Here is a 15,000-nt window from a genome sequence, read left to right on the forward strand (position 1 = left end):
TAGATGAGGAAAAAACTAGCTATTTCTCATTCAAACCTAGCATAATCTAACTTAACCTAACCTAATGATGAGATGAGAAAAAGGAAGGGATGAGTGAAAAAATACTACTACTTTTTTCTCTCCGTGCGTGGATGAAGACGCGAGTGAAGAACGGTTTGTGTGTTAAATGGGTGAAAGGAGGAAGGGAAGGGAGGGTTGAGGGAAAGGATGGATGGGTAGAAGGAAGAGGTGAGTGAAAAATTACTACTGTTACTACTTTTTTTTTTTCTCTCCGGCGTGGATGTAGAGGTGAGTGAAAGAGGTTCTGTATGGATGGACGGGTGGATGGAGAAGAGAATTGATAAGGGAAAGGAAGAGAGGACTGGATGCATTACTACTACTACTACTACTACTACTACTACTACTACTACTACTACTACTACTACTACTACTACTACTACTACTACTGCTACTACTACTACTGATAAGATAGACTAAGTGAGGGAGATTTGAGGTGAGTGAAGATGGAGGAAGAGAAGCAGAAAGACGAGGAAAGAATAAAAAAGCAAGAAGCAAGTTGACAAATAATTACAAATACGACCAATACAAATGGATTAAATGCGGGAGGCTTGGATGAGAGAGAGAGAGAGAGAGGGAGAGAGAGAGGGAGAAGGAAGGACGAGAGGAATGAATTAATAATATCAGCCATACTAGTGATGAAATTCCTTCTACCGTCCTCTACACCATAACATTTCCACAAACATTTCATTGCCACATGAGGAGACGCTGCAAGGCTCTCTGATGCTTGAAGAGAGACACAAAACAAGAGAAAACACCGCGAGTCCTCAGGGAAAGCGTGTAGGGCAGGAGTGTGAAAAAAGGGTAGTGTAGGAGGTTGAAGGAACGACGTCAGAACTGAGACAAATGCAGGACTCAGGAAAAGGGAGAGTAAAGCAGTAGGAAGGTGCAAGAGAATACTATAGAAGGATGAGGGAAGAGCGTAAGGATAAAGACAAGTGTAGGACTCACGAAAAGGAAAGTAAGATAGTCAGAGAGTAAGAAAGAATACAATAGTTAGTTGAGGGAAGGACGCAAACCATGAAACAAGTGTAGGACTCAGGAAGAAAGAAAGTAAAAGCAGTAGGAGATAGATAGATAGATAGATAGATAGATAGATAGATAGATAGACAGATAGACAGAGAGAGAGAGAGAGAGAGAGAGAGAGAGAGAGAGAGAGAGAGAGAGAGAGAGAGAGAGAGAGAGAGAGAGAGAGAGAGAGAGAGAGAGAGAGAGAGAGAGACAGAGAATACAAAAGGATGCAATAGGAAGTTCAGGAAAGAATGTAAGAACAGAGACACCAGGGGTAGAGATAGATGCCACAGGGGTAGGGATAGATGCCACAGGGGTAGAGATAGGAATAAAGAGCACAGTGGTATGATAGGTGCGTCTTGTGCCCGCCGGGGGGTGACTTGACTCTTATGGGACGAGAGGACCTGCCTTGCCTTCCTCTTTGGTCCTGGAACTGGATGTCTCTCTTATTGTGTCACTCGTGCAATAAGACTTCCAGAGACAGGGAAAGAAGGGCGCAACGGGACATAAAGGAATGAACAAGCCCAGACAGCAGCAGATTTTTTGGCCCCTACGTGCTTTTTTTTTTTTTCAGGCTATATTATTTAACATGTAGTGAGAGAAATATGAATAGGAGTAAGAGTAGGAAGATAATAGAGAGGAGGAGAAGGAAGAGGAGGAGGAGGAGGGAGAGGAAGAAAAAGAAGGTATGGAAAAAGAAGCAGGAGTAAGAGGAAGATAATAAGAATGAGGATGAAAAGTAGGTAGAGGCTAGGAGAAAGAGAAGGAGAATTATTAGGAAGAGGAAAAAGGAGGTAAAGACAAGGAGAGAGGAGAAAGAATAGGAGGGAGATGAAAAGGAAGAGAAAGCGGAAGAGCATTAGGCAGGGAGGAAGCGAGGAAATGAAAACAAGGATGAAAAATAAGGAATGAAAAGCATTACTGTGAAAAAGAAAACGGAATGAAAGGGATATGGAGACGAGGAGGGTGAGTGTGGGAAGGAGCTCAGGTGTGGATCAGGAACACATGACAGATAAAACTGATTGAACGCACGTACACACACACACACACACACACACACACACACACACACACACACACACACATTACATAAAGGATTCAAGTAGCATACAGCATACACCTACAGGTTAGGATAGGTTAGGTTAGGTTAGGTCAGGTTAGGTCAAGTCAGATTGGATTAGGTTAGTTTGACTTCCCTTCGCGTCCTTGGCAAACTTGTGTTAACGCGTTTTCCTTACCAGTCCCTTTTGTTGTGGTTAAGAAGTGCGCAACTCCCTGCCTTCTTTTCGCTTTTCTTTCCCTTTCTGGAAGCTTACTTTTTTTTATTTCTCTTGTTTTCTATCTCTGTCTCTGTCTGTCTCTGTCTTGATCTTTAAGTTTGACGCTCAATTAATCTCACCAAAACTTATAAACGGAAAAGTTACACAGACTGAACACACGAGAAGCGATACAAACAAACGGGCAACCAGACAAACAACCACAACCGCCGCCAGCGAGCACCACACAACAAACATCAAACAACACCAATAAACAAGAGGGAAAAAAGACGCTCTGAAGATCCCTCGATTACTCCCCACATGACATTAATTCGCCAGACGTTAATTGACACGCTAAACCGCCACGCGCGTCTGGCCACAGTAAATAACTTAAGCCGCATCTAAATTCTTGAGGGGCGGCGCTCCTTGGACAGTTATGGCCCCAGCGTGTCCCGGGCCAAAGAGGGGGGCGGAGGGGGCCAGAGCGGGGGTAGAGAGGATGGTAGAGGGTGGAGGGGTGTTCAGCAGGTTGGAGGGTGGGGGGCTAGCAGACTCCCGAGGGACACACGTGAAAACACCACCAAGAACTGAAGGTGGTGTAGAGGAGTCGTGTTTTTTCTTTTTTTTTCTCGTTTCTTCTTTAATTTTTTTCTCGTTTTTCTTTCTTGCATTTTTCTTTCTTTTTATCTCTTTTTTTTTGCTTTTTTTTTCTCTTGGTGTATGTTTTTTTTATTCGTGTTTTGTTTTTATTTGTTTGTGTTTGTGTTTGTCTGTCAAGTCTGTGCGTCGTTGCATATCTGTCTATTTTTCTTTGTGTTTTTCTTTGTCTCTCTCTCTCTCTCTCTCTCTCTCTCTCTCTCTCTCTCTCTCTCTCTCTCTCTCTCTCTCTCTCTCGTTAGTAGTTATAGTATTAGTATTTGTAATACTCTAGTATTAGTAGTTGTAGTAGTAATAGAATTAATAGAAGTAATAGCTGTAGTAGTAACAACAACAACAACAACAACAACAGCAACAGACCCATAACAATAACAGCGAGAGAAACAGTAAAAGACAAAAGGTGAAAAAAAAATAAATAAAAAGAAATAACAAACAAAAAAATAAAAATCGCAATAAATGCAATATGGCAATAGACGAAACAAAAAGAGAAAAAAAAGAACACACACACACACACACACACACACACACACACACACGCACACAGAAACAATACGTGACAAACAACCCTTCCACACCCATTCACTTTTTCGGCCATCAAATTTCGATCCGTCACACACACGCGGGGCGCCAGTGACTCCGACAAGCTCCCTTCCTTTGCCAATATTCCCTGTCACCTGAAGAGAACGATGGGAACGCGAGAAGCAGGGACTCTGAGGGTAACAAGTTTGCTTTGGCTGGGGGCAGGGTACGGGAGACTTGAGGCGTGGGAGGCGTAGCGAGAGAGACGGAGAGAGAAGAAGGGAGAGGGAGACAAGGAAAGAAGGCAGAGACGGAGAGGGATGGGGGAAAAAAAGGAGGAAGAGACAGAGAGAAGGAAAATTGATCGATAAGGGCAGGAAGGAACAGAGAGAGAGAGAGAGAGAGAGAGAGAGAGAGAGAGAGAGAGAGAGAGAGAGAGAGAGAGAGAGAGAGATTAAGAGCTACAAGGTAAAGAAGGACAGGAATGAGAATCACGAAAATCAAGAGGAGGAAAAGGAAGAGTTCGAGAAAGAGGAACAAGATGAAGATGATGATAAGCACGAGAAAGAGAGAGAGAGAAAAAAAAGGGAAATACCGACAACAAAAACAAAGATTAAGAAATAAAATTAGATAAAAAAAAAGAGGCTGGACGGCGGGAGTTTTAAGAGGAGAGAAAGAGAAGATACCAGTGAAGAGGAAGACAGCAAAGAGAGTTAAAGAGGAGGGCGGGAGAAGGAAGGAGTTAAGAAAGAAGATAGGAGGAGGGACTTAATAGAGAAGGAAGGAGTTAAGAGTGAAGAAAATAAGAGGAGGAACGTAAGAGAGAGAGAAGGAAGGATATTAGAAAGAAGTTAGAAGGAAGGAATTAAGGAAGAAGATAGGAACAAAGGACTTAAGATGGAAGGAAAGAGGGTAGAGACACCAAGATAGAGGAAAAAAAGTGAGGGTGATAAGAAAAGAAAGAGGAAAGGAATAATGAATGAAAGACAAGAAGAATGAAGATGTTTTAAAACGAAAGAACATAAATGAACAATAGAAATAAGAAGACGAGAGGTAAAGATGGTAGAAAAAGGAAAGAGAAAATAATAGTGAGTGAGAAAAAAAATGTTCATGGTAGCAGAGGAAGCGATAAGTGACAGAATACGAAAGTTCAATAAACATAAGGGAAAATAACAATATGATAAATTAGCCTTATTAAAATCCACACTCCATGACATAAATATGAAGGCCATTATTTATCTATCTGTGTCTCCATCTCTTATTTATTCATCCACTGTGTGTATTTATTCATGGAAATTTGAGTCAAGTTATATTTATTGGTATGAGACTCGATAGAAATAAAAAGTAAAGGGCGGTTATGAAATCTCTCTCTCTCTCTCTCTCTCTCTCTCTCTCTCTCTCTCTCTCTATCTCTCTCTTTCTCTCTCTCTCTCTTGAAGCTTCACGCAGGGCTGTTCGAAGCTTTACATGTCACTGAATCTGAACCAAACTCCGAAACAGTCTCGGCTCAATAGAAAAATAAAAATAAATAAATAAAAAAAAGTAAAAAAAAACATGAAAAAAACAAAGAAAATTGGAATAGTAAAAGTTGACCAAATTTCATCAAACGGAACGAGAGAGAGAGAGAGAGAGAGAGAGAGAGAGAGAGAGAGAGAGAGAGAGAGAGAGATTGTCCTGATAGACGGTCCCAGGATATTGCTCGCTTGGTAATAAGACGTATCTTTCTTTCTCTCTTTTCTTTATCTGAGGAAGGATGTGTGTGTGTGTGTGTGTGTGTGTGTGTGTGTGTGTGTATACCAATAGGTTATCTAGAGCCTTTTTCACTACTGCTACTACTACTACTACTACTACTACCACCTCTAATTAACAAATGAACAAATAAAATAAAAACAACAATAACAATAATAAAGATAGAAATAATTAGTGTCACGTGCAAGGAAGGTCGAGATTATACTCTCTCTCTCTCTCTCTCTCTTTCTCTCTCTCTCTCTCTCTCTCTCTCTCTCACATAACAAGGTCATGGACGATATTTAATTAAGCCTTCTTTTCACATCCACCACAGTCAACAAGCCTTGAAATATTAATAAGATTCTGATTCTTTTAAACGTATTTTTCCTTTTGCGTGATTGTTGTTATTATTATTATTATTATTGTTATTATTATTATTATTATTATTATTATTATTATTATTATTATTATTATTATTATTATTATTGTTATTATTATTATTATTATAGTTATCCTGTATAAAACGTCTGTTTGTGTCCGTTTTCTTTGAATGTCCTCGAAAGCTGGTGGCAGAGAGAGAGAGAGAGAGAGAGAGAGAGAGAGAGAGAGAGAGAGAGAGAGAGAGAGAGAGAGAGAGAGGATTAGTTTGATTTCTGTTTTTTTTTTCTGTCTGTGGCTCTCCGGCACACACAAACACACACACACACACACACACACACACACACACACACACACACACACACTATCCTGAAATTCACACACACACAAAACAAGACAAAAAAAAAGTTAATAAAAAAAAATGAAATGAAATGAAACAAACACAAAAATACTCAAGACAGAAAACAAGGTGATTCCATACGTGTGTGTGTGTGTGTGTGTGTGTGTGTGTGTGTAAGAGAAAGAGACGGTCAGGTGTGGCGAAGCGAGAAAGTGGCAATCTAGTTTTACAGATTCCACTTAAACCTATACGTGCTTGTGAGTGTGTGTATGTGTGTGTGTGTGTGTGTGTGTGTGTGTGTGTGTGTGTGTGTGTGTGTGTGTGTGTGTTGCCTCTCTCTCTCTCTCTCTCTGTCTCTCGCTGACATGAAACAAAGGTTGGAAAGGTAAAATTAATCCTCCATACTCAACTGAACATTTTTCCAGCAGTTTCCCCCCGAATTGCGATCCATAAGTCACTGAAGGGGAGGAAAGAAAATGTATGTTTGGAAAGAAAACGGATGTGTTACCGCTGCTATTCACTTTACTTCTCTCGGGACTGAAATAATGCAGGAAGTATGTAATTTCTTGCCACACTTTACCAGTTGAGTCGCACCGAAAAGGAATGAAAAAAGAAAAACAGAAAATAAGAGTGAATAAGAAATAATAAATGAGAAACAGAGTGAAAAAAAACAGAAAAAAAGTAAAAGAGGAAAAAATCAATAAAATAGCAAAAAAGTTAGAAGAAAGAGTGAAAAAGAGGGGAAAAAAAAGCGAACAAGAGAGAGAAAGAGAAAGAGCATTATAGAATTCTCCGCTTTTAACCTTCCTGTCATGCATACCTATATTTTTTTTTTCTTTTTTTTTTTTTTTTTTTTCAGTCGATGCGTAACACTTTTCCGGCCATTCTTCCAATCTCCTCGGAATGCAAAAATTTTTACTCTCTCTTTCAACTTTTGGGAGACACACGGAACTTCAATATTGCGCCGGAGTGGAAAAGAATGTATCGTAATAGAATAATACTTACGATATGAATGTTTTTTTTTTTTTTCACAGTGTCAAAAGGCAGTTCTGTAAATCCCCGCGTCCCTTTAAGTCCCTGCGAGGTTTAATGAACTGATAATTGCTGTGTGGCAATATATTGAAATAGACTCAATAATCAGGTTGTTTTGTGCAGAGTCAACTGGGAGTTTTAAAAGATTGGACTAGTTTATGGAAATATATACATGTTTTATACAAGGACTACTGCGTGAAGACCTGATGGCATTTTGCAGCTTCCCTTCTTATGTTCTTATGTTCTTAAGTGTGATTGGATATTGTAAATACAACTCAGATTATATGAATGGTAATGCCTCAAGGTGGTTAATGAGAATCATATAGTTATTTATATGTGATCTCTAGTTATTGAAAGGAGGGAAGATATACTACGTTGAATATTATGTTCTTTATGTGAAATGGGATTTGGTAAAGGACAGAAAAAAAAAAAAGAAAGTAAAAGGTCCTACTGAAGATGCTAGTCACAAACGATGGATAAAAGCGTTTTTTTTTTTTTTCCCTCGAAGAAGACGAATGAAAGAAAACCTCAACTCTAAAAATCCAAAGTTTCTTAGAGGGAATTAGAGAAGATTATGTGCTGATAGGAATGGACGTAAAATTGAAGCTTCCTGTGTCGGATCAAAGAGGTTTAAAAGGACTTCCAATCTGAAAGTGAATTAAGAACTGGTAAAATGGGTGAGAGATAGAGGATTTTTGCATGGGGTCAAGGAGTCCTAGAAGGATTTCAACACCCAGAAAAAAAAAAAAAACATATTTCTGATGGAGGATCGAGGACTTGTAGAGGGGGTGAAAAAAATATAGATTTATCGTATGGGATTAAGGAGTTTTTAAAAAAGGATTGTGCATGTTAAAAGGAGAAAAGTAGTAGTAGTAGTAGTAGTAGTAGAAGAAGAAGAAGAAGAAGAAGAAGAAGTGAACAACAACAATAACAACAACAACAACAACAACAACAACAACAACAACAGCCAAAAAAAAAATGAATAAAAAAACAAATAGGGGATCGAAAACTATATAAAAAAAAGTAAAGAAAAAAAAAACAGTGAAACAAAAACAAAACAAAAGATGTCTTCTGTTGGATCAAGAAGTTTGAAAGAAACTCAGCACGTTAAAAGCCTCACCCAATTAAAAAAGAAAAAAAAGACTCACATAGAGACAATCCAGTACTGTTGAGAGAATTCCTGCAAGATAGAAGATTAATAATGATAAAAAAAGAGCTCTACAATGAAATCAAAGAGTTTTAAAAGGAATTCAGTACGTTAAAAGAAGAACAGCACCAAAAAACAACAACAAAGACGAGAAACGAAGAAATAAAACCAGATAAGGGGATCGAAAATAAATGAAAGAAATAAGTAAAAAAAAAAAAAAAAAAAATCGGACAATAAATTAAAAAGAGTCCAACTTTAAAAGCTCCCCCAACAAAAAAAAAGAAAAAAATATAGAAATAGATAAATAAATAAATAAAATAAACAAATAAATAAAATCATGTGGGGAATTCATTACTAACAAGACGTCTTTTCTCACACGCTTCCAGATGGGGAGGAGCAGCCGAGGGTCAGTGGTATTGGAGAACCTTGGCTTTCACTCCTCCGGTACGTACAGGTGTGAGGTGATTGCCGAGGCGCCCGTGTTCCTTACCAAACTGGGTGAGGGCAACCTGACTGTCATTGGTGAGTGTGGGAGAGAGGGAGAAGGAGTGGGTGTGGCTGTGGGGTACTGGAGCGTCCTTTGTGTTTTTTTGTGTTCTAAAATGTGATGGTATGTTGTAAATGTAACTGAAAATGTTTGAGGTGGTAAAGATTAGCTTGCTGATTGGTAGACTGAGTGAGTGAGTGAATGATTTAATGATTTATCTATATATTTGTTTGTTTATCTATTGACCAGTTGATTGGCTGGCTGACTGACTGACTGACCGACTGACTGATTGATTGATTGAAAGAGTGAGTGACTGATTGATTGAGTGATTGAATGGATGAATAGCTTACTGACTCACTAATTTACTGAGTCACTAATTTACTGACTGACCGAATGGCTGAGTGACTGACTGATTGACAGATTTATCAACTGAATGGTGTTTGTCGCTATGCAGAGTCATGTGGCGCAGCAGAGGATGGATGAAGGGCGGTGAAAGGTAAAGATTGGCGGAGGGAGTAAGCAGGAGAGGGAACGAAGGTGGGGAATGTGTAGGTGATGAATGGTGGCCAGGAATGCAGGAAGTGGTCGTGCATTTCTGTTGTTTTGTGGCTTCTGTGATCATGAGTCAGGCAGATTGATAAAACACACATACACACACACACACACACACACACACACACTCGCATCAATGAAACTCACAACTAAAGACAACTCATTTACCAGACGCACTTCTCTCACTATTGTTCCTTGCCTCGCCCTTCAGACCCTCCAGACAGCGCTCCGGTGCTGGAGGGGGCTCAGGCTGCCTATCACGTGGGGGAGCAAGTGTCCCTCAACTGCACCTCGTTGTCCTCGCGCCCCGCAGCCACCCTGGCGTGGTACGTCAACGACCAGCTGGTGGTGAGTATGGCCCACGCGGGGTGTCTTGGTCTGCATGTGTGTGTCATCAGGTGTGTAGTGCAGGCGGCCTAGGCTTTTACGATACGCATTTGGGAGTGGTAGGTGGAGAGATGCCTTTGTCTTTACTATCCTACAGACTTTACATTACATATTTATCAGCCATCCAGTGCAGGGTGACTTTACGATACGCATTTACATGTGGTGGGTGGGGAGATGCCTTCGCCTTTACTATCCTACAGATTTTACTTTACACATTTGTCAGTCATCCAGTGTAGGTGGCTTGGACTTTTTCGGTATACATTTGAGTGGTTGATGGGGAGATACTTTCGTGTTTGCTGTCCTGCAGATTACCGGTTGTCCAGTGCAAGGTGTTAATTGTTTTACTATGCGCGCTTAGAAGTGGTGGGTGGGGAGATGCTTTCGCCTTTACTATCCTACACATTTATCAGTCTTGTAGTGCAGAGTGGTGTTAAATATTTACGATACTCATTTCAGAGTGGTGGGTTGGGAGGAGCCTTCCATATTTTACACTGGATACTGTAGTTAAAGATAATCAGTTTTGTAAGGGACAACAAATAGGTTGCTGTTCGGTGTTATTTTGTGTTTCTTTTCCATTCCTCTAAGTCTTGGTATACAAAATGTCAAAACACTTTCAAAATTTGAATAATTCTTTCCTGACTGTACTCTTCAGGCACTGACACCTTCAGTGTTTTTTTTTAATTTTTTTTTTATAGCCTTTTCGTTGCGCCAGGCCGGAGCCATTCTTGTGTAAAAAAGGATGTGTCCCTGTTCCTCTCCCTCAGAAAGAACCACACCGCCTTCACATTAGTGTAGCTTAAAATTAATAGCCTTCAGAGGGACAACAAACAGGCTGCTGTTTGTATTCCTTCGTGTCTATTGCTGTTCTTCTGTAGACGGAGTCACATCGCCTGCGGAAGTACGGGGCGCTGCAGGAGGGGGGCGGGCTGCAGACCGCCGTGCTGGGCCTGTCATTCACCACCTCGCCCCAGCATTTCCAGCGGGGTGTCATGAGGCTCAAGTGCGTCGCCAGGATCGCTACCGTGTATTTCCAGTCCCAGGAGACCTCCGTGGCAGAGGCAGAGGCCCGTCCCCCGCACACCATCGCCGAGGGGCGCCGCCACTTCCTCCTGGGTGAGACGCCCCGCCACACAACGCGTTTGGAAATACTGTAAACAGCATCCCGTATCACTCTCACCCATGCACTTTCCTACTCTTTTAAAGGTCGGCGCTCACAACCTGATTACTGAGGCCCGTGTTCAGAAACGCTTTGCTCTCTCACCATGACCATTTTCAAAGGCCAGAGAGATGATTGGTCAGGTTCTCAAGAGTACTTCTCCTGTTGATGTAAAAATCTTGTTAATCTGTCACCAAAATCGTAAGAAAAAAGACCATCCCTAAAACACGCATAGCTTCAACTAAAGCTTTTTAAATGTAATGGAGGTGCGGCGCAGAAGTGTTTCAGAATATGATCCTAAGTTTATTGAATTGACAGTATATCACCACATCACATAATAAACAGTATGCTGTTTCACAAAAATTATTCTTTCATTTAAGCCTTCAGGGAGTGCGGGAATTTACAGAACTGCCTTTGACACATTGTAAGAATGTCTTCTTTTCTATTGATTAATCTGACGTATTGTTGGTGAGCAACACCAATCTCACATCTTTGTCTCTACACGGCTGTCGTGTCTGAGGTGCCACGCAAATCTCCTAACCGCTGCATAACAGTCTTCAGTGGCAGACAGTTAAGGGGGTTTCCAAATTAAACGAAGTGACGATGCCTCAGTCCTCACGACTCCTTTGGGGCTCGTAATCTTAAACGTTAGAACCTTTAACTCGAATACATTGACCAAGCTCTGATTAAAGTTATTGAATTTTTCAAGAGTATATAATTCTGGTGATATTTAACGAAGATTCTACATCATAACATAACACATCGCCATGATAATCGTCTCATTATCTCCGTAACCTTTGAAACCAGTCACGAGCGAGTAAAGCGTTTAATGAGAACCTTTTATCATCACCTCCTTTCTTCACCTGCTTTGTTGTCCTCAGGATGCGGGCGACCTGCAGGAGGGGGAGGTCCGGATGTGCTCCTGTTGGGCTTGGCATTGAGTCTGGCTACCCTCCTCACCTGCGTGCTTCCGATTCCCCACCACTACCACCACCACAACAACAGCAACAGTCACCACACAGCTTCCTCTTCCTGCTCTTTGTAAACTGAACATATCTTGTAGTGTCGCTTGTATAAAAGTATATTAAGTCAAGAGAGAGAGAGAGAGAGAGAGAGAGAGAGACCTTCCATTAATTCTAACAAAGGACTGCATGAATGTGCCAAAGAATTATGGTACATTGTTTGTTTGTTTGTGTGTATGCTTGTGTATATAGCCTAAGATTTGAACCATTTCGAATGACTTCCAACACACACACACACACACACACACACACACACACACACACACGTACCTGGTTCTTCTGGATCTTCTAAGTTCAGGTAAGATAATATTTGTTTATTTTCGCAGATACAGAACATTGTATTGTGTTGTAGTGAGTTTATGGAGGTGTTTTTGTTGTTTTCTTTCTTCTTGTATTGCTTTTCGTTCTTGTACTTGCTCTTTTTTGTTGTTTTGTTCTTTTATTCTTGTCAGTTTTTTGTTATTATATTAGTTCTTATATGGATAGGTTTATTGACTACTAACAAAATACTAGATTATATATTATGATTACAGATAGTTCTATATACACCTATCATTACACATTACCCACTTGTACGTAGTCTAACAACACGTACGTTACTCCGAAGCAAACTCTCACAACTACAGAATTAATTAAATGACCAAAAATAACACGAACATTTACAAACAACATGCATTTACATAAAGGAGTAGCACGTTCCTAATGTTCTTCTACGTGTACCGGCGGCAGCATCCAGTGATCCTCTATACCTGGACGGCGCTTGGCATCAGAGCTCAGCAACACAACAAGTCAGCAAGTCATGAAGCCGACGCGAGCTGGGAGAGGATCGTGCAGCGAGCGAGAAACTGCTAAAGTATGTAACTCCAGCGTCAGTGAGCGAGTGGCGGAAAAAAAAAAAGGAAAAAAATATTCACACACTATGATTAAGAAATATTCACAAACGCTTCCCCGTGTAATCTCTGTTATTTTCAATGATTCTAGTGCAAATTACTGAGGTTAAAGTTGAGTGTATGCTTATTGTTATTATTGTTCCTTTTTTTTTTTTAAGTGATAGAAATTACTGGCTGTGTGGTGAAAGATGAAATTTGTAGTGTTTTTTCTTTGTTCATGGTTCCAGTGATAGTTTAACAAAGATTCCACGCAATCGAAGGAAAAAAAAAAACTCATGAGAGAACCTGACTAATTCTCTCCGTGGCCTTTGAAAACTGTCCTTATGTGAGCCTGAAGTGTTTGGAAATAAGTGGAAAGGTAAAGATATTTAGGTTACATTGGCTCTCACACTCTCACGCTCTCATTCACGTGATGGACTTAATGTGTGGGAATCCTGTGCTTCTTTAATTAAGTTATGATATTTGCAATGTGTGAATGGTAGAGAAAAAAAATAGATTAACGTATTGAGGCATGGAGTGAGTGACTTATAGAAAAGAGGAAAGGAAAGATGAGAGTTAAAAGTTATGTCGAAAAAGATAATAAAGGAAATTTGTGTTAAAGCGAATAAGAGCTTTAGAGTGTTTGGTAAAGGCAAGCAAGTAAGTGAATTTGTTGACTCTGGAACGCGAAAGAAAATGAAGCGGCTGAAAGAAAATGGAGTTTGTAAAAGGGAGACGAAACTAAAGACACGCAGCTGTGTCATTTGTACGTGAACTTGAGTAACTTTTTCTTATTTATCTAATTTTTGGGGTGAATCAATAGTGTTTTGCTTTGCTCACTCACACACACACACACACACACACACACACACACACACACACACACACACACACACATACGTACATACACAGCTGGCAAAACACAATCAGATCCGTTAGTTACGTGCAGCGCATCCCATCCGTGTGATATTATAGAAAAAAAAAAAAAAGTAAAGTTGTCAACTCGTCATGGGAGTTTTAAATTGTCCTGCACACACACACACACACACACACACACACACACACACGCACGGAGGTCATCATGTGTGTTGGGTGCGCTTAACTTTACCAAATTCTCTCTCTCTCTCTCTCTCTCTCTCTCTCTCTCTCTCTCTCTCTCTCTCTCTCTCTCTCAAGGGTAAAAAATGTGGCAACTGCTTTTAATTTGTGATATATATATATATATATATATATATATATATATATATATATATATATATATATATATATATATATATATATATAGAGAGAGAGAGAGAGAGAGAGAGAGAGAGAGAGAGAGAGAGAGAGAGAGAGAGAGAGAGAGAGAGAGAGAGAGAGAGAGAGAGAGAGATAATTAAGCATGACTCTCTCTCTCTCTCTCTCTCTCTCTCTCTCTCTCTCAACAGATATTCACGCTCGCCTCGCCTCGCCTCGCTTGCCTTTCGCTGTCACTTCAAACTCTCGTCAGGAAACGAGTCGCAAGGAAGGAGTCGAGTTTGCCACATTAGCACGCCTTCCCTGCCCTCGCTAGTCCCACCTGAGGGTAAAATATGCTTCAGTCTGCCCCTCAACCCTCGCCCCACGACCCACGACCCTTCAAGGACGAGTAATGAAGCGACGCACGAGAAAAGAAGGACCGTGGAAAGACCGTTCGCTCTAAAATGTTACGGACAAAAAAGTTTCTTTTCGTAAAGTTTCTCTTGGGTAGAAGTGGTAAACTGTAAACTGTTTGGAGTGATTTTTCTTTTTTTTTTTCTTTTTTGTTTTATATACAACTTGAGTGTTGAGAAATTATTGTGTATGTGTGTTATTATTTGGTGTTGTATGTTTGTGTGTTTGTTTTGTTGTATTTGGTTATTTTGAAGCCTACACACACACACACACACACATATATATGTATATATATATATATATATATATATATATATATATATATATATATATATATATATATATATATATATATATATATATATATATATATATATATATATATATATATATATATATATATATATATATAAAATCTTATTTTTTCTTTTTTTTTTATAATGCCTTCATACCCAAGGTGAAAAGTCTCGTACAATGGTGCTACTTTATCTCTTGTTTCTTTGAATTAAAAATTCTGTTTCATATCCGATTCAAAGTCATCATAAAAATTTCTTTCCATTGTTTCTAACACAGCGGATATTGAATCCTCTTCGTATATGTTTTTTTTTTTTTTTTTCTTTCGTCTGTTCTACACATTTCTCTTTATATTCTGAAATGGGACTGCTCGCTGTTTTATTTTTCAACAATATTCCTAATACAACGATTATATTGATTCAAACCTCTTCATATATTTCTTTAGCTTTACACATTTTTTTCTTTTTTTTTATCTT

The 15,000-nt window shown here is 39.6% G+C and overlaps 1 protein-coding gene across 3 annotated transcripts in view; it reads left to right on the plus strand.

Moving 5' to 3' along the window:
• The window catches only part of LOC135112130 (uncharacterized), a 74,782-nt gene extending 61,177 nt beyond the window's left edge, over positions 1-13,605 (plus strand). For all 3 annotated transcript variants that reach the window (XM_064026151.1, XM_064026152.1, XM_064026150.1), the window contains 5 exons: positions 8,512-8,647; positions 9,376-9,512; positions 10,427-10,664; positions 11,589-12,027; positions 12,459-13,605. In XM_064026151.1, coding sequence (XP_063882221.1) covers positions 8,512-8,647; positions 9,376-9,512; positions 10,427-10,664; positions 11,589-11,752 — 675 coding nt within the window. In that variant the 3' untranslated portion in view covers positions 11,753-12,027; positions 12,459-13,605. The remainder of the gene's footprint in view (positions 1-8,511; positions 8,648-9,375; positions 9,513-10,426; positions 10,665-11,588; positions 12,028-12,458) is intronic.
• The last annotated feature ends 1,395 nt before the right edge of the window (positions 13,606-15,000 follow it).

The sequence above is a fragment of the Scylla paramamosain genome, chromosome 23 (assembly GCF_035594125.1).
Source record: "Scylla paramamosain isolate STU-SP2022 chromosome 23, ASM3559412v1, whole genome shotgun sequence".
Classification (NCBI taxonomy): Eukaryota; Metazoa; Arthropoda; class Malacostraca; order Decapoda; family Portunidae; genus Scylla; species Scylla paramamosain.